Source organism: Ranitomeya imitator, chromosome 1 (assembly GCF_032444005.1).
Source record: "Ranitomeya imitator isolate aRanImi1 chromosome 1, aRanImi1.pri, whole genome shotgun sequence".
Classification (NCBI taxonomy): Eukaryota; Metazoa; Chordata; class Amphibia; order Anura; family Dendrobatidae; genus Ranitomeya; species Ranitomeya imitator.
This window is the reverse complement of record NC_091282.1, coordinates 187,881,104-187,905,246: the sequence shown is the minus strand read 5'-3', so window position 1 is coordinate 187,905,246 and position 24,143 is coordinate 187,881,104. Positions and strand designations below refer to the sequence as shown.

General features: G+C 45.1%; 1 protein-coding gene across 1 annotated transcript in view; it reads right to left on the bottom strand.

The window, feature by feature from the left end:
* Positions 1-471: 471 nt before the first annotated feature.
* SRP19 (signal recognition particle 19) overlaps positions 472-24,143 on the bottom strand; it is a 39,121-nt gene continuing 15,449 nt past the window's right edge. Inside the window, exons 4-6 of the mRNA XM_069752855.1 lie at positions 10,926-10,997; positions 10,719-10,830; positions 472-917 (exon numbers count right to left, since the gene is read on the bottom strand). Of these exons, the coding sequence (XP_069608956.1) occupies positions 787-917; positions 10,719-10,830; positions 10,926-10,997 (315 nt within the window). The 3' untranslated portion in view covers positions 472-786. The remainder of the gene's footprint in view (positions 918-10,718; positions 10,831-10,925; positions 10,998-24,143) is intronic.

Sequence of the window (24,143 nt, the reverse complement as noted above, 5' to 3'; positions counted from 1 at the left end):
GAGGCTATTGAAGCATGGCAAATGTAAAAAAAAAAAAAAAAAGTTTTTAAAAATATGAAAAAAAGGAAATAGAAAAGTTCAAATCACCCCCCTTTCGCCCCATTCAAAATAAAACAAAAAAAATAATAAAAATCAAACCTACACATATTTGTTATCGCAGCATTCAGAATTACCTGATCAACAAAGCAAGAAAAAAATTCAAACCGCCAGAATTATGTTTTTTTGATAGGAGCGACATTGCATTAAAATGCAATAATGGGTGATCAAAAGAACATATCTGCCCCGAAATGGTATAATTAAAAGCGTCAGCTTGGCGCGCAAAAAATAAGCTCTCACCCGACCGAAGTTATGGCACTGGGAAGGAGGGGAGCGAAAAACGCAAAACCGAGGGGGGTTAAAACAAACGAGTGTTTAATTGTAACCTTGTATTGTCTGTCACTGAGCAGGGAATAACATGAAGATCAGACTATGGAGTTTTATCAGATGCTGGAGCTTTAATAGGTGAAAATAAAAACTAAACCAACAATACTTTGTCAAAACGAAACAAAAAAAAATAAGTATCAAAGTTCTTAATAATAATAATTGAAGAAACAACATTGAGAAACAAAGTCTTCTGGTGTTTGGATGCGTCCAGCAATGACGGTTCATCTCTGAGCATTGTGTTTGGAGTTATTACATTTCTAGAAGTCACTTATTGAGGGAGCAGAGATGCTTCATGCATTCATTTTGACTGGTAACCGGCACGAGCAACCAGATTTCTGGTTCATCTTCATCACTTGGAGTTCATCACTTCTTCTTTTTCTTGCTTTTCTTCCCTCCTTCTCCCACCTGGACAGTTTGGTCTCCACCTCCAGTTTTCTGTGTCCTAGTCTTTAGTTTGGGGATATCTTCTGCCACACGTAGCATCACAGCCTTCCCTAAGAGGAAAAAAAAGATTTGCATCAATTCACAGCCACAAGAGCTTATATAAATAATAAATGTCTATCCACTCATGTTCCTTCAGTGATCCTGGGTTTTGATTACCAGTAAGCCTAATAATAAAAACCACAAATCTAGTATTGTGCTGCCAAACTGTACATACAATAATGAGGCCAGTTTGGAAAAGCAAAGGCGTAGGGACGATCTTATTACAATGCACAAACACAAGAGTGGACAGAACAGAGATCTTTCCCATGATCTTTTTACCACTTGGCCTGCAGCGGTGACCAGGGCCATCCTGTACATCTAGAGGAAGATTTACTCATAGCATAGTAGCATAGCATAGTTAGTAAGGCCGAAAAAAGACATTTGTCCATCCAGTTCAGCCTATATTCCATCATAATAAATCCCCAGATCTACGTCCTTCTACAGAACCTAATTGTATGATACAATATTGTTCTGCTCCAGGAAGACATCCAGGCCTCTCTTGAACCCCTCGACTGAGTTCGCCATCACCACCTCCTCAGGCAAGCAATTCCAGATTCTCACTGCCCTAACAGTAAAGAATCCTCTTCTATGTTGGTGGAAAAACCTTCTCTCCTCCAGACGCAAAGAATGCCCCCTTGTGCCCGTCACCTTCCTTGGTATAAACAGATCCTCAGCGAGATATTTGTATTGTCCCCTTATATACTTATACATGGTTATTAGATCGCCCCTCAGTCGTCTTTTTTCTAGACTAAATAATCCTAATTTCGCTAATCTATCTGGGTATTGTAGTTCTCCCATCCCCTTTATTAATTTTGTTGCCCTCCTTTGTACTCTCTCTAATTCCATTATATCCTTCCTGAGCACCGGTGCCCAAAACTGGACACAGTACTCCATGTGCGGTCTAACTAGGGATTTGTACAGAGGCAGTATAATGCTCTCATCATGTGTATCCAGACCTCTTTTAATGCACCCCATGATCCTGTTTGCCTTGGCAGCTGCTGCCTGGCACTGGCTGCTCCAGGTAAGTTTATCATTAACTAGGATCCCCAAGTCCTTCTCCCTGTCAGATTTACCCAGTGGTTTCCCGTTCAGTGTGTAATGGTGATATTGATTCCTTCTTCCCATGTGTATAACCTTACAGTTATCATTGTTAAACCTCATCTGCCACCTTTCAGCCCAAGTTTCCAACTTATCCAGATCCATCTGTAGCAGAATACCATCTTCTCTTGTATTAACTGCTTTACATAGTTTTGTATCATTTGCAAATATCGATATTTTACTGTGTAAACCTTCTACCAGATCATTAATGAATATGTTGAAGAGAACAGGTCCCAATACCGACCCCTGCGGTACCCCACTGGTCACAGCGACCCAGTTAGAGACTATACCATTTATAACCACCCTCTGCTTTCTATCACTAAGCCAGTTACTAACCCATTTACACACAATTTCCCCCAGACCAAGCATTCTCATTTTGTGTACCAACCTCTTGTGCGGCACGGTATCAAACGCTTTGGAAAAATCGAGATATACCACGTCCAATGACTCACCGTGGTCCAGCCTATAGCTTACCTTTTCATAAAAACTGATTAGATTGGTTTGACAGGAGCGATTTCTCATAAACCCATGCTGATATGGAGTTAAACAGTTATTCTCATTGAGATAATCCAGAATAACGTCCCTCAGAAACCCTTCAAATATTTTACCAACAATAGAGGTTAGACTTACTGGCCTATAATTTCCAGGTTCACTTTTAGAGCCCTTTTTGAATATTGGCACCACATTTGCTATGCGCCAGTACTCATAATCACAGTGATTCTTTACTGTAAGAGCAGTGACACTATGGAACTCTCCGCCGCATGTTGTGTAATGGCTGATTCACTACTAATTCAAGAAGGGCCTGGACGCTTTCCTTAAAAAAACAATATTACAGGTTATGCGTACTAGATTCTGTGATTCCCTTCCTCTGGATCGACATCTTAGGCTACAGGTTGAACTTGATGGACACATACATTATATACACACATTTCTGCCATCACTGTAGACAACAGTGAGAGAAGTGGATAATCTAGTGGGCAAGTCTTGTGGTCACGTCACCACCCACTTGTGCTGGGAATACAGGAAGATGCCGCGTGTGCAGACTGCAGGCACGATTCAGTAATCTGCACTCACACATAGTGATGGCAGAAATTTGTCTACAAGCTAGAAAACCACTTTAACATCATTCAAAGAGGTTGGATTTGGGGGGAGAACACAGGTCATTTGCTTTTTAACTCCACTGAATTCAATAAGAGGAAACCGGAAGGCAAAACGTATTTAACAATATGACAAAAAGAAAAATAATTGAGATACCATATTTTGCGGATTATAAGACGCACCAAGGTTATAGAGGAGGAAAATAAAGAAAAAAATATAAGCAAAAACTGATCATGATGCACTGTTATCGGGTTTTGGGGCTGCTGTCGACACTGTTATGGGTGTAATGTCTCCCAATTCTGTACTAATGCCCCCCCATCCTGGTGTATATGGCTCTCATCCTGGTATTAAATGATCCCCGCATCACACAAAAAAAAACAAAAAACACGATTTTACTCATCTTCCCTGCCCCTCGTGTTTTGATGCCGATAAATGACTTCAGCATGGATCCGTCAATGCAAAACCCCACCACACACGGACATCAGCTGCCAGAATATTAACTACTCCCCATACCCAGGACAGTGTTAGCTGCAGCCATCTGCTGTAGGAAGCCGGCAGCTGTGACCAACACTGTGCCCCCTATTAAAGACACTGAATATGCACTGCTCCCCACACCCATAGTCCCACCCACCTCTCAGCACTGGCTTCAGTTGGGCGAGATTCTAGGCGTGGGGAGCAGTGCACATTCATTGCCTCTAATAGCGGGCACACGTGTTAGCCCCAAGGCCGCTCCTGCCTCCTGTGACCCACTCCTCTACCTCTCCCACCACCCCGATAGCCAGGGAAATCCAGACTACAAGATGCACCCCCACATTTACTACTACATTTTTTGGGGAAAAAGTGAGTCTTATAGTCAGCAAAATATGATACTTTAAAATTTAAAACCACGATTAGTCTTTATTTCATAAATGAATGGGGTACATGATAAATCATTTTTATATCTCATAAGAATGTGCTTCTTTCCTGATCTTTAACTCTCAATCGATGGCTAAAATCTATATTCAGTGAAGACAGATTTCCCATTACTGATATAGGAGACGGCAGCTGGTGCTTTCAAAGTTCAATGGAAGAACGAGAGATGGACGTAACTGCAAATTCTCCTGACACAAAAGTTACAATTCTCAGAAGAACATTACGAGAACTATGGGGACGTGCACACTTTAGGTACCGTATTTGTTACAGCACCTCTCACCTGAATTCTTTAAAAGACTTCACATATTGGGGAAAAAAAGGGATCAGCAGACTGAAAAGGGATCAGCAGACTGAAAAGGGATCAGCAGACTGAAAAGGGATCAGCAGGCTGAAAAGGGACCAGCAGTTTTTTCACGACAATGTTTTTAAAAGCTTTGAACAATTTCAATTAGCGTTTGGTCTGTCCCACAACTTCTCTATCAATACCTGCAATTAAGGAATGTCTAATTCTCAAAAAACCCCAAAACACTATTACCTATAATAGTTTGTGAACACTCAGTAATTTACGCTATCACATCTTTGGACTCCACTAGGGCACTAGTTTCACAAATCTATAAACAACTATTGATGATTCAGACTGAGAAACACAATGTAGGTTAAAGGGAAGGTGCCATAAAATTTTAACAATTGAAAAAATTTAAAGTATTAATGCATTTGTTTGAAAAATATAATTTGTTTTTAATGAAGTAAAATATGAAAAGTAATTTAAAAAGGTTTGGCATTTCCATTTTTAAACACTAGAGGGAGCATCTGCTGAAATTTGCCATGAAAACAGTGTACAACTGCTCACATTACTGCCCTGCAGTAATTATGGGCTGAATATGCCGACGTGTGTGACGTCACTCCTCTCCTCCCCTTCCCTTCTGGGTGTTTGTAAAAACATAAAAAAGATGAAGTGTAAGATCACAGTGAGGAGCCATTTAGTTGGTGACTGCAAACTGCTACTGACAAATAGCATCACTGACGACAGCCGGCAGCACCGATTCTGTTAGTTGATGCTGCTCGCTTTATAATAAGCCGGAATTAGATACATGTAGTGGAACACACACTGATTATTCGCAGCACATGATACACTACACGTATCTAGATACAGGGCTCAGTGTAGTGTATCACATGATGGGATTAGATACACTCGTCTGGGGAGTAACACGCATGATGGGATTACATACACAGGTCTGGGGAGTATTGCGCATGATGGGATTAGATACAGTGGTCTGGGGAGTAACACGCATGATGAGATTAGATACAGTGGTCTGGGGAGTAACACGCATGATGGGATTAGATACCCTGGTATGAGGAGTATTGCCAGGGGCGGATTATCAGAGGGTCAATATGGGCGGTAGCCCAGGGCCCAGTGGTCTGGGGGGGCCCTGGGCTACCGCACAGATTAACCCTCTGATAATCGTCTGTGAATGCCCGCCGGGCGGCGATTATGTGCCCCCGAACCCGGTGGGCAGAGAGAGGGGGCCCGCATTGGGCCCCTTCTCATCTGCTCACCGGGCCCTTTCTGGCGCTGCGGCGGTTTCCTATTGACTTGCGGGCGCGCGCCCGCACGTCAATAGTTAACAACAGCCGCCAGCCAATTGGAGGCTGGCAGCTGAAGTCGGCCGCAGCGCACACGTCATTGTCAGTCGCCAGCAAGTGTGCGCTGCTGAAGGGAGCTCGCCGCCTGGAGCGCGGACAGGTGAGGACTGTTTTTTTTTTTTTTTGATCAGTTAAACGGTGGACACACTGGGGGGCAATGCTGGAGGACACACTGGGGGGCAATGCTGGAGGACACACTGGGGGCAATGCTGGAGACAATGGTGCAGATTGCTGGAGGACACACTGGGGGCAATGCTGGAGACAGTGGGGCAGATTGCTGCTGGAGACAGTGGGGCAGATTGCTGGAGACAGTGGGGCAGATTGCTGGAGATAGTGGGGCAATGCTGGAGACAGTGGGGCAATGCTGGAGACAGTGGGGCAGATTGCTGGAGATAGTGGGGCAATGCTGGAGACAGTGGGGCAATGCTGGAGACAGTGGGGCAGATTGCTGGAGATAGTGGGGCAATGCTGGAGACAGTGGGGCAGATTGCTGGAGATAGTGGGGCAATGCTGGAGACAGTGGGGCAGATTGCTGGAGACAGTGGGGCAGATTGCTGGAGATAGTGGGGCAATGCTGGAGACAGTGGGGCAATGCTGGAGACAGTGGGGCAGATTGCTGGAGATAGTGGGGCAATGCTGGAGACAGTGGGGCAATGCTGGAGACAGTGGGGCAGATTGCTGGAGATAGTGGGGCAATGCTGGAGACAGTGGGGCAATGCTGGAGACAGTGGGGCAATGCTGGAGACAGTGGGGCAATGCTGGAGACAGTGGGGCAATGCTGGAGACAGTGGGGCAATGCTGGAGACAGTGGGGCAATGCTGGAGACAGTGGGGCAGATTGCTGGAGACAGTGGGGCAATGCTGGAGACACTGGGGCAGATTGCTGGAGACACTGGGGCAGATTGCTGGAGACAGTGGGGCAGATTACTGGAGGACACACTGGGGGGCAATGCTGGAGACACTGGGGCAGATTGGAGGACACACTGGGGGTAATGCTGGAGACAGAGGGCAGATTGCTGGAGACAGTGGGGCAATGCTGGAGACAGTGGGGCAATGCTGGAGACAGTGGGGCAATGCTGGAGACAGTGGGGCAATGCTGGAGACAGTGGGGCAATGCTGGAGACAGTGGGGCAGATTGCTGGAGACAGTGGGGCAATGCTGGAGACACTGGGGCAGATTGCTGGAGACACTGGGGCAGATTGCTGGAGACACTGGGGCAGATTGCTGGAGACACTGGGGCAGATTGCTGGAGACACTGGGGCAGATTGCTGGAGACACTGGGGCAGATTGCTGGAGACACTGGGGCAGATTGCTGGAGACACTGGGGCAGATTGCTGGAGACACTGGGGCAGATTGCTGGAGACACTGGGGCAGATTGCTGGAGACACTGGGGCAGATTGCTGGAGACACTGGGGCAGATTGCTGGAGACACTGGGGCAGATTGCTGGAGACACTGGGGCAGATTGCTGGAGACACTGGGGCAGATTGCTGGAGACACTGGGGCAGATTGCTGGAGACACTGGGGCATATTGCTGGAGACACTGGGGCAGATTGCTGGAGACACTGGGGCAGATTGCTGGAGACACTGGGGCAGATTGCTGGAGACACTGGGGCAGATTGCTGGAGACACTGGGGCAGATTGCTGGAGACACTGGGGCAGATTGCTGGAGACACTGGGGCAGATTGCTGGAGACACTGGGGCAGATTGCTGGAGACACTGAAGCAATGCTGGAAACACTGGGCCAGATTGCTGGACACACTGGTGGTAATATGCTGGACACTCTGGGGGGTAATATGCTGGACACACTGGGACAGATTGCTGGACACTGGGGGTAATATGGTGGACATACTGGGGCAGATTGCTGGACACACTGGGGGCAGGACTGGAGGCATGGGCAGAATGTAGATACGGGGCATGATTGGAGACACGGGGCAGAATGAAAGACATGGGGCAGGATTGGATCATGGGGCAGGATGGAGACATATTGGGCAGGATGGGGAGATCATATGGGGCAGGATGGATACTCATGAGTGCAGGATGTGAGAACATATGGCTGGAGGGAGGAATGAGATACATGGGGCCAGGATGGGGAATATTATTTCCGTAGGGGCTAATTAAGGGATATTCTTACTGCAGTGATGTATTTATTTTATTTTTTTGAGTATACTGTTTTAAATGGGGGTCGGTCCTGTTACTGTGCAGAGTGACACTATATCGCCTTTTTGTCTTCATGTGGTGTAATGTAGAAGTTGTGAAAAATTAAGTAATATGTTCTGCAAGCGGATCTCGAGATAACTGTTATTTCCTGCAGAGAGGAGTCCTGGCTGGAAGAAATTATGGCGGTCTGTGCTGGATGAAAGATGAAGGACTTCACCTAGAGACGTCACTGGTGAGTCAGTGTTACCTATACACTGACACTATACACTGTATACTGTATACAGAGGTCCTGTGTACAATGTCACCAGTGATCACTGTATTACCTATACATTATATACAGAGCTCCTGTGTATAATACCACCAGTGATCTCTGTATTACCTCTACACAGACACTGCATACTAAGTACAGATCTCCTGTGAATACTGGCACTTATGGTGATAGTATTGTGTTTTTTTTATTTTTTTTTATTACTGATCAGTATTGTAGTATTCAGTCACTATGTGGTGGTAATATGTGGTCTGGAAATGGTGTTGGGGTATTTGTCCCTTGTATGTGCTATTTGGTCACCAAGTGGTAATATGTGGTCTTGACATGGTGCGGTGGTATTTGTTCCTTGTATGTGATATTATTGGTCAAAATATACCTAAATATTTGTTAAAATCTGCAATACAATTTAATAGGTTACAGTAGAGTAGGGCCCGGCCATTTTTCTGGAATAATCTGGTTCGGGTATATAATGATCCCTGTCACATGACCGGGGGGGGGGGGCCCACAGTGTGTGAACAGCCCGGGGCCCTGGCTACCCTTAATCCACCCCTGAGTATCGCGCATGATTAGATTAGATACACTGGTCTGTGGCATATCGCACATTATGGGATTAGATACACAGGTCTAAATGGGAAGCAGAGCTGGGAGATATTTCTTTGGAACAATGAAGAGATCCTTGACCGAATTCCAAAGTTATCTCCTTGTGAATCACAAATACATCTTGTCCGCAGGGTGTAAGAACCACACAATGACTTTTCAAAATAGGTTTTCACCCAAACTGCCTCTGTATGGTAGTGAGAATGGTCACCTAATGCACATGACGTGGGAGTGCGAATATTGGATCTTGTGGAGGGAGTATTTGGGGTGAGACTGGAACCAGGGATGTATACTGGGTCTTTTGGGGGAAAGTAGCTTTGGGCATCTCGCAGACTCTCTTTCAGGCATGTAATCTGCTGGTGTATCATTGCCTGGATCCGAACTCTCCAACCTTAACAGAATTGAATAAAATGAATAATATATTTATGGAGAGAGAAGAGTATCAGAAGAGGAACGCCAGGAGGAAATATGAGCAGATGTGGGGACGCTGGTTACGTAGTCCTGGTTTCCCGTGGACCCTTTCTATTCTCCGTCCTCATACACTGGGGCATTGAGAAGAAGGAAGGAATAATCGAAATTAGAACCCAATGGCAGAACAGTGTGAGAATCAGTGCTCAGTTAGGCTACGTTCACATTTGCGTTGTGCGGGGCTGCGTCGGCGACGCACCGCACAACGCAAACAAAAACGCAACAAAACGCACGCTAAAACGCTGCGTTTTGCGACGCATGCGTCCTTTTTTGCCGAAAAATGGACGCAAAAAAAATGCAACTTGCTGCGTCCTCGGCGCCCTACGCTTGCGGCCAAAAAAACGCATGCGTCGCAAAACGCAGCACAACGCATGTCCATGCGCCCCCCATGTTAAATATAGGGGCGCATGACGCATGCGTCGCCGCGGGTGCGCCCGACGCAACCGCGCAAAACGCTAATGTGAACGTAGCCTTAGGTGGATACTATCTCTACTCAAAGGCTGATTATTACCAATTCCGGGTCTTTTACTGTTTTTGATTAATTGACATCTATATATACAAATAATTGCCTTGATCTAATCTGTAACTATAGCAATATTTTAGGTTACTGTTTTCGGTTAAGAAAAAGAAAGTGGAAAACTGTAAAGTGACATTTCTGCATAAAAACGTCTCTTGGTAGAATGACGCTATAATAAAAACATGCGCTTATGTCTGCGCAACTGATGTTTTTTCACAGTTGTTAGGATGGGTTCAAATCCCTGCGAAAACGCAGAAAGAATTGACACAGTGCAGATATGAAACTGGCTCCAGTCTGCAAGGAAAAACTAAGTCACGCGAGGTGTCAGATCTCATTCACTTTGCTGCTACTAGGAAATGCGGCACTTTTTATGACAAAACCTAACAGTTTGGCTTTTTTGCTGTGTTTTTGTCTATGCAGATTTGTAACAAAACCCGAATGGTTTCCTGATGCCAGCAAAGTGAATGGAACATTTCGAAGCACGCTGCTTATTTGTGACAGATTTGGTGCAGATTTCATCCATTCTAATGAGTTGGGAATAATGTGCACGCAAGTTAAAAAAAAAAAAAAAAAAAAAAAACTGAGCAGAAATCGGCATTTTTGCAACTGCGTTTTTCCTGCAAGACAAGCAGAAATTTCTGCACCAAATATTTATTGTGTGGACAAATGGGAATGTCTTTACCCACTGGAGACATTATACTCGAGAATTGAGAATGAATGATCAGTCCTGGTGGAGAAAGCAGCGATTCCTCTGATAACAGAGTTTCTTATTTTCATGTTTTCATTAATACAACTGTGGCCCAAGATGTCAAGATGTCTACACCACGGGGTGGCTCTAAAGAAACGTTGCTATAAATCACCATAAGCGCTATATGTCATATTAGAGGTAATGGGGGCTGACAGATTAGGTCTTCCATCGAGGGTTGCAAAGTGATCTAGAAACACCCGCAGCCCCAGTGACATCAGCAAATAAGGGGAAATCGGCTCTTCTAGCAATGAAATCACTGCGCTTATACTGCATGGAACTAGCAAGAAAGCCGAAGCCATAATTACTGGACTGAAGCTTGTCCACGCAGGGCGAGCCGTCCTCGTTCCGGAGCTGCACACGCACGCGGCCCCTGTACTGCGCGTCCCGGTTCCATTCACGCGTGTACATCTTATCCCCCTACATAGAAAAGAACATTTCAATGAGAAAAATTCCTCTTGAAACGGACAAAAAAAACCCCAAAAACCCCTAACCACAATGAAACCACATGTCACCTCAATAACGACATTTAACTTGTTGGCGCGGCATATCTCGGCAATTTCCACACATGTTGGATTCTGTACAGCCTAAGAACAAAGGGAGAAATGGAGAGGTTTATTAACCCTTTAATGACCAAGGACTTCACACTTTTTTTTTTCTTCCAAGGACCATTCGTTTTTTCACTTTCCTGTTGACAGACGTATGAGGCTCGTTTTTGGAGGGACGAGCTGCAGAATTGAATCACACCATTCATTCTGTCATACAATTTAGTAAAAAGCAGGTAAAAAAAAATGTTTGAGAGGTATGAAATTGTTAAAGTAATCTGCAATTCCACAGTAAAGATCACCTGTAAACATGGTCAGTGCAATTACGGTGTTAACAAGCTTGCATTAATTATTTTTCTATAGAGGTGATAGAACAATACTCAGTTTGTACTTTGTGTCACCATTTTACGGTTACCTGTAATGTTTTTACGTTTCTGATGATTGAGCCGAGTGAGGGCGTTGTGTGGTGAGGGGACATTTTTTTTTAATCGATATCAATTAAATTAAACATATGTAAACCTGTCTTTTTCTTAAGGAGGCTGTGTGAATATAAAAAAAAATTTTTTAATTCTGATGTCACAGTGTTTATTATAGGGGTTCATCAATTTTGTGTGTCTATAAATCATACTTTTATGCGCACAGTGATACCAATTTTTTTTTACCCCTTTACTTTGAACAGGGAGAAGGGGGGGGGGGGGGGGGCTTAAATGTAATATATTATGTTTACTTATATAGCGCCATCATATTCCACAGCACTTAACCGTGCCCATTGGGGCTCACAATCTGAACTCCCAATCACTGTCTATGGAGTGTGGGAGAAAACTGGAGAAGCTAGAGGAAACCCATGCAAGCACGGGTAGAACATAGAAATGCCTTGCAGCTGTTGTCCTTGGTGGGACTTGAGCCAGGACCCCGGAACTGCAAAGTTACACTGAGCGCAAATGCACTGGCAACTTGCTCCATTTAAATGCAGCTATGTAGACTGACAGCAGCATGTAAATGGTTAACAGCCGTCAGACACAGATGCTGGCCATGTAACATAGCTGGTATCTGCCACGTGAGCCAAGCTCCTGATTCCCCATCCACACTTGCAGGCCATTTATTAGCGTCCCAATGCTGGAAAGGATTAACTGAAAAACAGAGCTATTACCTGATTCAGAAAACCAATTTTTAAATGCTGCATTACGAAATTCTGCAATTACCGGAGGTTTGCCATAGAAGGAAAGCATTACAAAGATTGCTCTGTCCCTCTGGGCGACTGGAACTTGTGAGTACATTACACACAAAAACCATTGACATCAACAGGCACTTTGCAATGCTTCATTTCCATGGTGGAGGCGCTGCAGAAGAAAAACCAATATCCCCAAGTTGTCCTACAGATAACAGGAGATTACTGGGACAGCACACTTAATAATGCTACTTTATCAGCACCAATCCTGCAGACGTGGTTAAGAGCTATGAATGGTCAGGCCTGATCCCAGAATCGGGAAGAAATTGATGATTTTGACCATGGATATTCTGAGTTTATAGGCGCCTCTCAATCAGCCAAACCAGATCTCCACTTTGCACTGACGAGGGGCAGTACCCCGAAACACAGTGTCTGCAAATTGAGATTCTGGTTTGGCTTTTATCCTAAGTCATGTGACAAGGCTCGTTAAAGGGTTGACATTGACTGTTAGGATTGCTACTTCCAATAGGTGGCACTAGAGTTCTAGTCCTCTTCCTCTCTGAAGAGACAATTTAGAAAATAATAAAAAACACAGCAGTGAACGCTGTCCGAGAGCAAGTCTTACCCTGACTACAAGGAATGTTACGAGTAAATCCACATGGGGCTCATATGCAGCAAATTTGCTGTGAAGTCCAGCAATAGTACAGTAGCAGCATTATGAGGGAGCCTTTACAATCTTTCACCTGATTACACCACATTATATACAGTGGGTACGGAAAGTATTCAGACCCCATTAAATTTTTCACTCTGTTTCATTGCAGCCATTTGGTAAATTCAAAAAAAAGGAATTTTTGGTTCTTACCGTAATATGTCTTTCTTGGAGCCTTCATTGGGGGACACAGGTAACCATGGGGTGTATGCTGCTGTCGCTAGGAGGCTGACACTATGCAAATAAAGAAAAATAACTCCTCCTGGCAGTATACACCCTCCGACAGGCACCAGGCAACTCAGTTGGTGCAAAAGCAGTAGTAGGAACAAGTATAAACAACTCAACCTATGTACCAACCCACAACAACGGCACGATGGCCAACACAGTACAACATAAAGGGAGGGTGCTGTGTCCCCCAATGAAGGCTCCAAGAAAGATTTTACGGTAAGAACCAAAAATCCCTCTTTCTTTCTTTCTTTCTCGCTTCATTGGGGGACACAGGTAACCATGGGACGTCCAAAAGCAGTCCCCAGGGCGGGATAATAAGAATAGAGAAGTGGGTCGGCCGATGCGAAACCGCCGCCTGCAGTATCTTCCTACCCAGGCCTGCATCCGCAGAAGCCTGACCTTGTAGAATTTCACAAAGGTGTGGATGGACGACCAAGTTGTGGCCTTGCAAACCTGCGAGGCCGTAGCTTGGTGACGAACTGCCCAAGAAGCTCCCACAGCCCGGGTAGAGTGAGCCCTCACCCCCGGGGGAGACGGTTTGTCTTGAACACGGTATGCCTCCAGGACCGCCGAACGGATCCACTGAGCAATTATGGACTTAGAGGCGGGGAGCCCCTTCTGACAACCTTCCGAGATGACAAACAGAGGGTCGGACTGACGAAAAGGAGCAGTTCTGGCAAGGTAGACTCGGATAGCCCTGACCACATCCAAATTGGGGAGAGATTTCTCCAAAGGATGAACTGGGGAAGGGCACAAAGAAGGAAGGACGATGTCTTCATTGATGTGAAAAGCCGAAACCACCTTTGGCAGAAAAGAAGGGACAGGCCGAAGGACAACTTTGTCCTGATGAAGGACCAGAAAGGGAGAACGAGTCGATAGAACGCCGCCAACTCGCAAACTCTCCTGATCGAGGTAATGGCAACCAAAAAAGCCACTTTCCAAAAAGAAGCGAAGAAGAGATGTCCCGAGTCGGTTCAAAAGGCGTACACTGGAGGGCGCCGAGCAAAAGATTGAGGTCCCAAGGAGCGACCGAAAGATGGTAAGGAGGTGCAACATGAGCAACCCCCTGAAGGAAGGTTCTCACCTGGGGGAGAGAAGCAAGGTCTCTTTGAAAGAGAATTGACAAGGCAGAAACCTGACTCTTTAACGCGTTCAGGGAGAGGTTTGAACCTAGACCCGACTGAAGAAAACAGAGAAGCAAAAGAAGGGAAAAAACCATAGGGGATAGACTGTTGATGTCACACCATCGGAAAAAGGCCTTCCAACATCTATGGTAGATACGGGAAAATGCCGGTTTCCTAGCTCTTATCATGGTTTGTATGACACGTTGAGAAAAACCTGCGTCCTTCAAGATCGCGGCCTCAACGGCCATACCATTAAATTCAGAGACCGAAAACTCAGGTGGAAAAGGGGACCCTGCGATAGAAGATCCGGACGGTCTGGGAGCCTCCAAGGTACGTCCGATAACATGTTCACTAGCAGGGCCAATCTGGAGCTACTAAGAGAATGGGAACCTCCTCTGACTTTACCTTTTTTACGACCCTTGGAAGCAAGGGAAGAGGCGGGAACAGGTAAGGCATCTGAAACTGGGCCAAGGAGATCACGAGAGCGTCGCAGCCGACGGCCCTCGGATCCCGGGATCTGGATATGTACTGGGGAACCTTGTGGTTTGCTCGAGAGGCCAGTAGGTCGACGTCCGGCACGCCCCACCTTTGGCAAATCTGGTCGAAGACAGCGGGGGGGGGGGGGGGAAGGAAGAGCCCATTTGCTAACAAGGTCTGCAGCAAACGGGTATAAAATATCTAAACGTTTCCTCCCTGGAAAACGTTTACCAGGGTGTTCCCAGTGTCTAGACGTAGTGTTGTCAAATTCCTTGATTGGGAAAAACTCTAGAAGAACGCTTCATCCGTTTGAAAGAAACGGAGATGTCCTGAGAAGCTGCCTCTTCCTCCTCAAGCATTTGAATAATGGCTGAGATAAGGCTGTCAACCATATCCTGCGTTGCGGAAGTCTGATCTGCATCGGAGTCAGAATCCGACTGAGAGGATACATCTGACCCGACGTCCGTCTGCGACGAGGGGGAACGGGTAGAGAGCGGTATTCCGGCTGACGCAGTTTGATCCGGAGAAGTGGATGAAGAACTAGACAGAAAACGCTTTCTGGTTCTTTTCTCAAGTCTGCCCCTGTGATGGTCTTGGACAGGTGCGAGCGAATCGCTATGAGAAGAGTTTGAGGCACTTTTGGCAGTAGTCAGCAGTGGAATACGTTCTAGTACCTGAACCAGGGACTGAGACACTTTAGTCAGGTCGGAGACTGACAGACATAGCAACAGCCCACTCCGGGGGAGGGGGAGTGCACTCATCCCGAGCATTAGGGGCCTCCTGAGAGAAGGACATGAGGAGAGGTATTCCAGAGTACGCTATGCACAGGAGGCAGCTGGCCGGGAAAGCACAGGCTGAAAGCGTCTGCTCGTGCAGAGAACGCGCCAAACAGTGGGGCGTGGCCGGCTGAAGAGAAACCAAGCGCCCGATAGGTTGGCAGGTAAAAGGGGGTAAGGCCCGCCGGAGCGCGGCCAATACCAGCGCTGGGCAGCAAGCGAGGTTGTTCAGAGCTGGGGACGAGGAAGAAGAAGGGGCGCGGCCTCCCGAGGCAGAGACTTGCTGGAAAAGAATATGTTGATATGCAGCAGGGTAGAAAGGAAACTATATTAAATAAAATGTAACTTTTAATATTAGTATTAAAAATGTAAAAGACAAGAACAGCTAACATACAAAACATAAACCGCACGCCACAAAAGTAGCAGAAAAACACCCACCGTTCAAAACATATATCAACTGCTGGGTGTATCATAGATAAGCTACTAGGGTGAATTAACAGGTACCGGTCAATAAAAACCAATGAGGCCGAGCACCAATCACAATACAGCACTGTCCCTGGGTAATATCAGTAACCTCTAAAATAGAGAATCCAACTGTACCATATCAACATAATATACATAATATACCATATGGTTACCCTCACATAAGAAAAGACATATGCTAGAAAAAGAAAATAAATGGAATGGTCTCACCCAGGTAGATCATACTTCATGTTCCTCCTGGTTTCTCTTGCAGTTCCAAAAGGGATACTTCAGATGGATCCCAAAATGTGGGGAAACGGATGAACCTTAATGCCGTAATATTATAAACCCACCATTAGGATCCATGAGTACCCAAGATTACCCCCATGGCCTCCCGACGCGTTTCATTGTTCATAATCATCAGGGGAGGAATGAATGAATTAAAGTATTGCCAGCTTGGGGAATGAAGGGGTTTTCCGGGCACAGAATAAACCTCCTCCTTGTTTAAAGATCATCCAGCGGTCTGCCGCCGCTCTTATCTCAACCATTTATAGGGTATCTACCTTTACTACTTCCGGAATCCTCCACGTGTGTCCCCTCCACGTGCACTGAAAGAACGCCGAAGGTTACAAATGGGAGATCCGCCTCCATTACCGCAGCACCATAGCTCCACCCATCCAGTCCGTTATCCACACCTGACTATCGGACTGAAGGGAGGCACGATCTATCCCCTGCGGCATCAAAGCTACGTTCATCAAGACCAAAGATCGTGACTCAATCCCGGACACCCTGGTGGGAGGCGTGCCTCTGTACTACGGCGTCATAGCTCCGCCCATCCAGGCCGTGCTACATACATCATCATTAGACAAACTGGACAGCGGCACGCCTCCATATTGTGGCGTCATAACTCCGCCCAGGCTCGCGCTATTCAAACATAGGTATGTTTTTTTCTGAAAAAAGTTTTTCCCAACCTAAATATACTCCTTCTTATAGCAATGCCTTCAAAGAATTAACTAAAGTATATAAAACCCAAATTTCTAGCTGGTGGGAAGTTCAAAGCCTGGAAAATTATATGAAATCTGGTATAGTCCCACGTCATTTGAGAATTACCCTTCAACCTGGGTTTAGGTACAGAAATTCTTCCCTTACTGAACAATGGGAAAAGGAGGCTACTGCCAGTTCCCTTAGGTTCATGCACATCCTCTTGGAGGAAGAAAAGAAAACCCTGATAAGTGCTAATGATAAACTTAAAGAGCAAATTGAGATCACCAAAAAATTCTCAGGGGAGACGGATTTTGCGACAAAAGAACTGAATCTCCAAAACACAATAGAGAGGTATCAATATAATTTAAAGGAACGAAAACATCGAAATTTCATTAGAGACCTACAGGACTTTAGAGATAAAAAGGCTTATCAGCTCCCCACCAGTAGAAATTTACCACGCAATTTTGAGACTGACATATCCTCAACGGATACTGATTTATCAGACGTAGAATCACGCCATAAGATTGGGAAAAATAAACAGCGAGGTCGGGGTGGTCAAAGAGGGCGACCGAACGAGAGATCAACTGGGGTACGTTTTTTAGACCAGGGATACCCGTTGAGAAATCGAATGAATCAAAACCCATAGAGGAGTGTCAGGTTATCAATTTATCCTCTAAAAAATTGAGTGAGAATGAAATTGAAATTCTTAATAAAGGTCTGAATTTTGTTCCAACATCTGATTTTCGAGTGTTTGACAGCTTAAAAGATCTTCATCTTTTTGTAAGAAAATTGAAGTGGGTGAACACTTTATTAGGGAAGATAAACGTCTCTGCCAAAATATGGATATCCCAGATTCCCTTCTATCAGACGTGAGATTACTTTATGATTTATCGGAGCCAGCCCCGGGAGCCACAGGGGAAGGCCCTTTTACTGACTTAAGGGCTAAAAGTAAAAGGATGCCCCCTGCTCAGGGTGATCAATCGACTATTGATGTCTTTTTGGAGATGGTGTCAAAGGATCTTGAGAGATTAGAAAGTAAAAAATTGGGAGGTCATCGAAATTTGACTAAGACACAAATGGAGGCACTAAGAACTCTTGAAAGTGATAAAACCCTCACAGTGAAACCCTCTGACAAAGGGGGCAACGTTGTGGTGATGGATTGTAATACCTATCAGGAAATGTGTCATAATATTTTAAGAGACAATGATGGTTATGAAAAATTGACTTCAAATCCCCTATTTGATTATGTAAAGGAACTAAAAATTATCCTCAAAGATGGTTTGCGGGATTTGGTTATCACCAAGAATGAATATGATTTCATGTTCCCTGTTCATCCTATGGTGGCAACTTTCTACTGTTTACCTAAAATCCATAAGGGCCTGTCCCCTCTTAAGGGGAGGCCTATTGTGTCAGGGATTGACAGTATTAGTCACCATGCAGGGATTTATATTGACGAAATTTTGAAACCTTTTGTCATATCACTCAATTCTTTTGTAAAAGACTCAACCGACGTATTGAGGAAATTGGAGGGGCTACAGGTGGAAAGAGATTCCATCCTGTGTAGCATTGATGTAGAGGCCCTCTACTCGTCAATTAAACATTGTGACGGTTTAAAAGCGGTTGAGTCTTTTTTGATCACAAGGGGTAGGCAATTTAAGCCACATAACCAATTTGTCTTGAATCTCTTAAAGTTCTGTTTGACATCTAATTTTTTCCTGTTCGATGGCTCTCTGTACCACCAGCTCAGGGGCACAGCGATGGGTAGCCCTTGTGCACCCTCGTATGCAAACTTGCTCCTGGGCTGGTGGGAGGAAAACTATGTTTTCGGGGAAGATCAGGTAGAGGACTTGGCTAAGATTACATTGTGGATACGATATATCGACGATGTTCTGGTAATATGGAATGGGGATGTAACAAGCTTGAGGAGCTTTGTTACAAAATTGAATATTAATCCCCTGAGGCTGTCCTTTACTTTTGAGAGCCATCCTTCAGAATTAGCTTTCTTGGATTTGTGGATTCAGAAAGATGCTGAGGGTACAATCAATACTAAGGTTTATCGTAAACCGACCTCGACCAATGCCCTCCTTAGATGGGAGAGCCACCATCCAACTGCACTGAGGAGGGGCATCCCGAAATGGCAATATTTACGTCTTAGACGAAATTGCACCTTGGAAAGTGATTTTCTGGAACAGGCGGATGACCTATGTGAGCGATTTCAACAAAGGGGCTACCCGAAAGGTGTGCTTAAAAAAGCATTCAATGAGACGAAAAAAATGGATAGGGCACAACTCCTTAGACCAGCAGTATCTAAATCGGAGCCTCAGACGTGCAGATTCATTACTACCTACAATAATGGTGCACACCAGGTACGATCAATTTTAAAAAGGCATTGGTCGATTTTAAGAATGGATGAGGACATAGGAGAACTGGTGGGACCCTATCCGAAAATTACCTTTCAGAAAGGTAGATCTCTAAAAGACAGGTTGGTGTCTAGCCATTTTGTGCCCCCCAAAAAAGAGACTTGGTTGACACGGGAGGTAAAAGGGTGTTTTTCGTGCAGTGGTTGCGTGGCTTGTCCCGTAATCAAAAAAGGAAAGTTCTTTGAGGGCAATGCTGTTAAAAAGAAATTTGAAATAAGACACTTCATAAATTGTAGAACTAAGGGTGTTATCTATAAAGCTGACTGCATTTGCGGTTTAGAATATGTGGGAAAGACGATCAGAGAATGGCGTAGGAGAGTGGGCGAACACCTAAGAGATATCGAGCTTAAAAGAGATACTCCGCTTTCCAGACATATCAATACCATGCATGATGGAAACTATTCTCAGTTAAAGTTTGTGGGTATTGACAAGGTTGAGAAGCCAAAAAGGGGAGGGGATTGGGATCAGAGGATACTGCAGTGTGAAGCAAGGTGGATACACCGCCTGAAGACACAGACACCGACAGGCCTCAATGAGACCCTCACCTTTAGCTGTTTTTTGTAAAATACATGGCCTGAGACAGGGACATTTAGGGCTAGCCGCCGCGGAGTGGGGGCGCCATTATCGTTGTCCCTGTAGGGTGCCAACCTCCACTGTCTAGGTAGGGATATTTCTACAGTGGAATAGTAGGCATACATCGATTTAGTCGCCACTGCTATATACATTCAATAGCATTGGTTAAGCCTTGGAGTTCTCCCTATATACATCTTTTTTTCCTTTTTTTTCCTCTATTTTCCCTCACCTAGAATTAGGGTCAGTAGGGTTAGATGAGGGCTAGCCGTCGTGGAGTGGGGGCGCCTTCTCGTTTTCTTAGGGTGCCAACCCCCGCTGATAGGTAGGGCGTATTTGGGAAGGGTTAGGGTTTGGATAGGGTGAGCACCTTGTTCCCCTTTTCTTTTTCCCCCTCTTTTTCTGTTGTCCATGTTGGTCCGTGTCTGTGGTTTGAGCTTGAGAGGGCATTTAGCCTTTTTTCTCCTCCTTCAGTTTCTGAGGTTGTAGGAGTGTGTTTTTTCTAGTTGGGACCAGTATAGAACTGGTTAATTTACATTGGGTTATTATCTACCTTTTTCTATTTTTTGTATTGAAGGTCCTTGTGGCATTTTGTAGTATTAGACTGTTTATATACCTTAGACATATTATGTATCCCAGGGACGGGTTTGTGCCTATGAAGTAAGGTTTCTCTAAAGGTATGATGCCATTTATACGAGTTGTTGATGCATCTTTCTGATACAGAAGTATACAGTCTGCCCTCCAGGAGTAGGAGCTTTCACAGTGATTCATCAAGTGAAGTCCATAAAGGTTATGAGGCCGTCGTACAGAGGCATTCCCCTCACTAGTGCTTTACACATATGGGATAACTACGTTGCTGCCCTGAGGCGCGTTTGGGAAGGCATAGATATCGCCCGCACATCAAGAATTGCATAGTGCTTTTAGTGCCGAAGCGCCTGTTAATTGATAGAGGGGGCGTGGTTATGATGGGGTTCGAAAGGCAGAGGGTTAATGCCCGTGCTTAGGTATGTTTGAATAGCGCGAGCCTGGGCGGAGTTATGACGCCACAATATGGAGGCGTGCCGCTGTCCAGTTTGTCTAATGATGATGTATGTAACACGGCCTGGATGGGCGGAGCTATGACGCCGTAGTACAGAGGCACGCCTCCCACCAGGGTGTCCGGGATTGAGTCACGATCTTTGGTCTTGATGAACGTAGCTTTGATGCCGCAGGGGATAGATCGTGCCTCCCTTCAGTCCGATAGTCAGGTGTGGATAACGGACTGGATGGGTGGAGCTATGGTGCTGCGGTAATGGAGGCGGATCTCCCATTTGTAACCTTCGGCGTTCTTTCAGTGCACGTGGAGGGGACACACGTGGAGGATTCCGGAAGTAGTAAAGGTAGATACCCTATAAATGGTTGAGATAAGAGCGGCGGCAGACCGCTGGATGATCTTTAAACAAGGAGGAGGTTTATTCTGTGCCCGGAAAACCCCTTCATTCCCCAAGCTGGAAATACTTTAATTCATTCATTCCTCCCCTGATGATTATGAACAATGAAACGCGTCGGGAGGCCATGGGGGTAATCTTGGGTACTCATGGATCCTAATGGTGGGTTTATAATATTACGGCATTAACCCTCCGTCACATACAACTGATCTGACAGGCGCTTCTCTTTTACTTTCATTTCTCCTTCCTCACCAGATTGTGAGGAAACCCCCTCCCTCCAGGTAGTCTCCTGTCTCTTGAAGGTCTGTGAAACCTGATATCACAGTTGGATTTCAGAGCTTCAGGGGAGAGGATATAGCTGCACAGATCTCTCAGGCTCATTGTATGTGAATACGTCACATTCAGTAAGGTTGGTATTTTATGTTTTTATTCATCACAATAGTTTATTTAGCTTGTTTTATGAATGTATAGCACAAAATGTGAGGATATTTCATAGAAATAAGGGAGATTTTATAAAAGAAAGTGTGCTGCTCAGGCATATACAGTAGTTCCCTAACATATTCCTTCTCTTGCTTCAGATTATCTGCTGAAATGGAGAGGAAAATGTACAATTTATCCAAACAACTTGATGTTGAGGAAGTAACAAACATGCTGTTAGATGATAGAGACCTCACACTGAATGAGGATTTAGGAGAGGAAAGTGGTTTACAAGTTGTGATCTGATTGATTATCTGAAAATTCAGAAGCTGTCATATGTGGGAACTGTAAAGGTACCGTCACACTAGACGATATCGCTAGCGATCCGTGACGTTGCAGCGTCCTCGCTAGCGATATCGTCCAGTGTGACAGGCAGCAGCGATCAGGCCCCTGCTGTGCTGTCGCTGGTCGGGGAAGAAAGTCCAGAACTATATTTTGTCGCTGGACTCCCCGCAGACATCGCTGAATCGGCATGTGTGACACCGATTCAGCGATGTCTTCACTGGTAACCAGGGTAAACATCGGGTAACTAAGCGCAGGGCCGCGCTTAGTAACCCGATGTTTACCCTGGTTACCATCCTAAAAGTAAAAAAAACAGTACATACTTACCTACAGCTGTCTGTCCTCCAGCGCTGTGCTCTGCTTTCCTCCTGTACTGTCTGTGAGCGTCGGTCAGCCGGAAAGCAGAGCGGTGACGTCACCGCTCTGCTTTCCGGCCGCTGTGCTCACACAGACAGTACAGGAGGAGTGCAGAGCACAGCGCTGGAGGACAGACGGCTGTAGGTAAGTATGTAGTGTTTGTTTATTTTACCTTTAGGATGGTAACCAGGGTAAACATCGGGTTACTAAGCGCGGCCCTGCGCTTAGTTACCCGATGTTTACCCTGGTTACCGGCATCGTTGGTCGCTGGAGAGCGGTCTGTGTGACAGCTCTCCAGCGACCGAACAGCGACGCTGCAGCGATCCGGATCGTTGTTGGTATCGCTGCAGCGTCGCTAAGTGTGACGGTACCTTAAGAAAAAACAAAAGGGAATTGCCGCCACAGTTTGTAAGTGTGAAAGAGAGACAACAGTACAGCAGTATGTTTGCATTCCATAATGGAAAGGCTTTAGTTTCCTATGTACCACATGCCAAAAAAATCGTACTTCTTCTATCAACACTTCATGATGATGCTGCCATCGATCCTGGGACTGGGGCAGAAAAAAACCCGGAGATAATTACATTTTACAATGCCACCAAAGGGGGTGTGGATACAGCAGATCAGATGTGCTCCACTTTCAACGTCAGCAGAAACATCAAACGCTGGCCAATGGTCATATTTTTTGCTATGTTGAATTTGGGTGGTATAAATTCACAAGTAATTTATCTTGAAAACAAGCTTGAACCACTCCGTAGACGATTGTATCTGAAAAAATTGGCCCATGAACTAGTACTTGGAGAGCTACGCAGGAGAAGCGTGAAAACAATCGGTATCCCCTCTCGCCTTCAAGTTCAGCTCAAAAGGTTCCGCCCAGAAGATGATGGTGAAAAGTCACCATCTGCACCACCTCACAAAAGAAGGAGATGCACCACCTGCCAAACGGAAAGCGGAACCAGAAGGCTTTCAAATTATGAATGTCTCAAATGTCATAAAGCAATTTGCCTGACACATGCAAAAATGGTGTGTAATTCTTGCTATTTGCTCTGCAAGTGTGACTTTTCTGGGGAAAACCTCAGCATCTACTTCTGATTGAATATGTTTTTAATAGTACTTAAGGTACCTTAAAATTAAGTTTGTGTTCAAAAATTTTCTTTGTACATTTTTTTGAGAGAGTCGAACTGGGGACTATTTGGCGGGAGTTTTGAAAAGTTTGTATTTCATAGTTATTAGTTTTATGTTAAGTAAATGTATTTTTTTGCAACTGATTATGTGTAGTCTCTTTTATTACATCCCTATGAAGGTCACTGATCACTTTTAGAGCACTGAAATTGCAAACATTAGATATTATAGGTATTTTTCCAGCAGGCGCCTGACAGGCACATTGTATGTGAACTCGTTAGTCCGAATATTGTATGTGACGGAGGGTTAAGGTTCATCCGTTTCCCCACATTTTGGGATCCATCTGAAGTATCCCTTTTGGAACTGCAAGAGAAACCAGGAGGAACATGAAGTATGATCTACCTGGGTGAGACCATTCCATTTATTTTCTTTTTCTAGCATATGTCTTTTCTTATGTGAGGGTAACCATATGGTATATTATGTATATTATGTTGATATGGTACAGTTGGATTCTCTATTTTAGAGGTTACTGATATTACCCAGGGACAGTGCTGTATTGTGATTGGTGCTCGGCCTCATTGGTTTTTATTGACCGGTACCTGTTAATT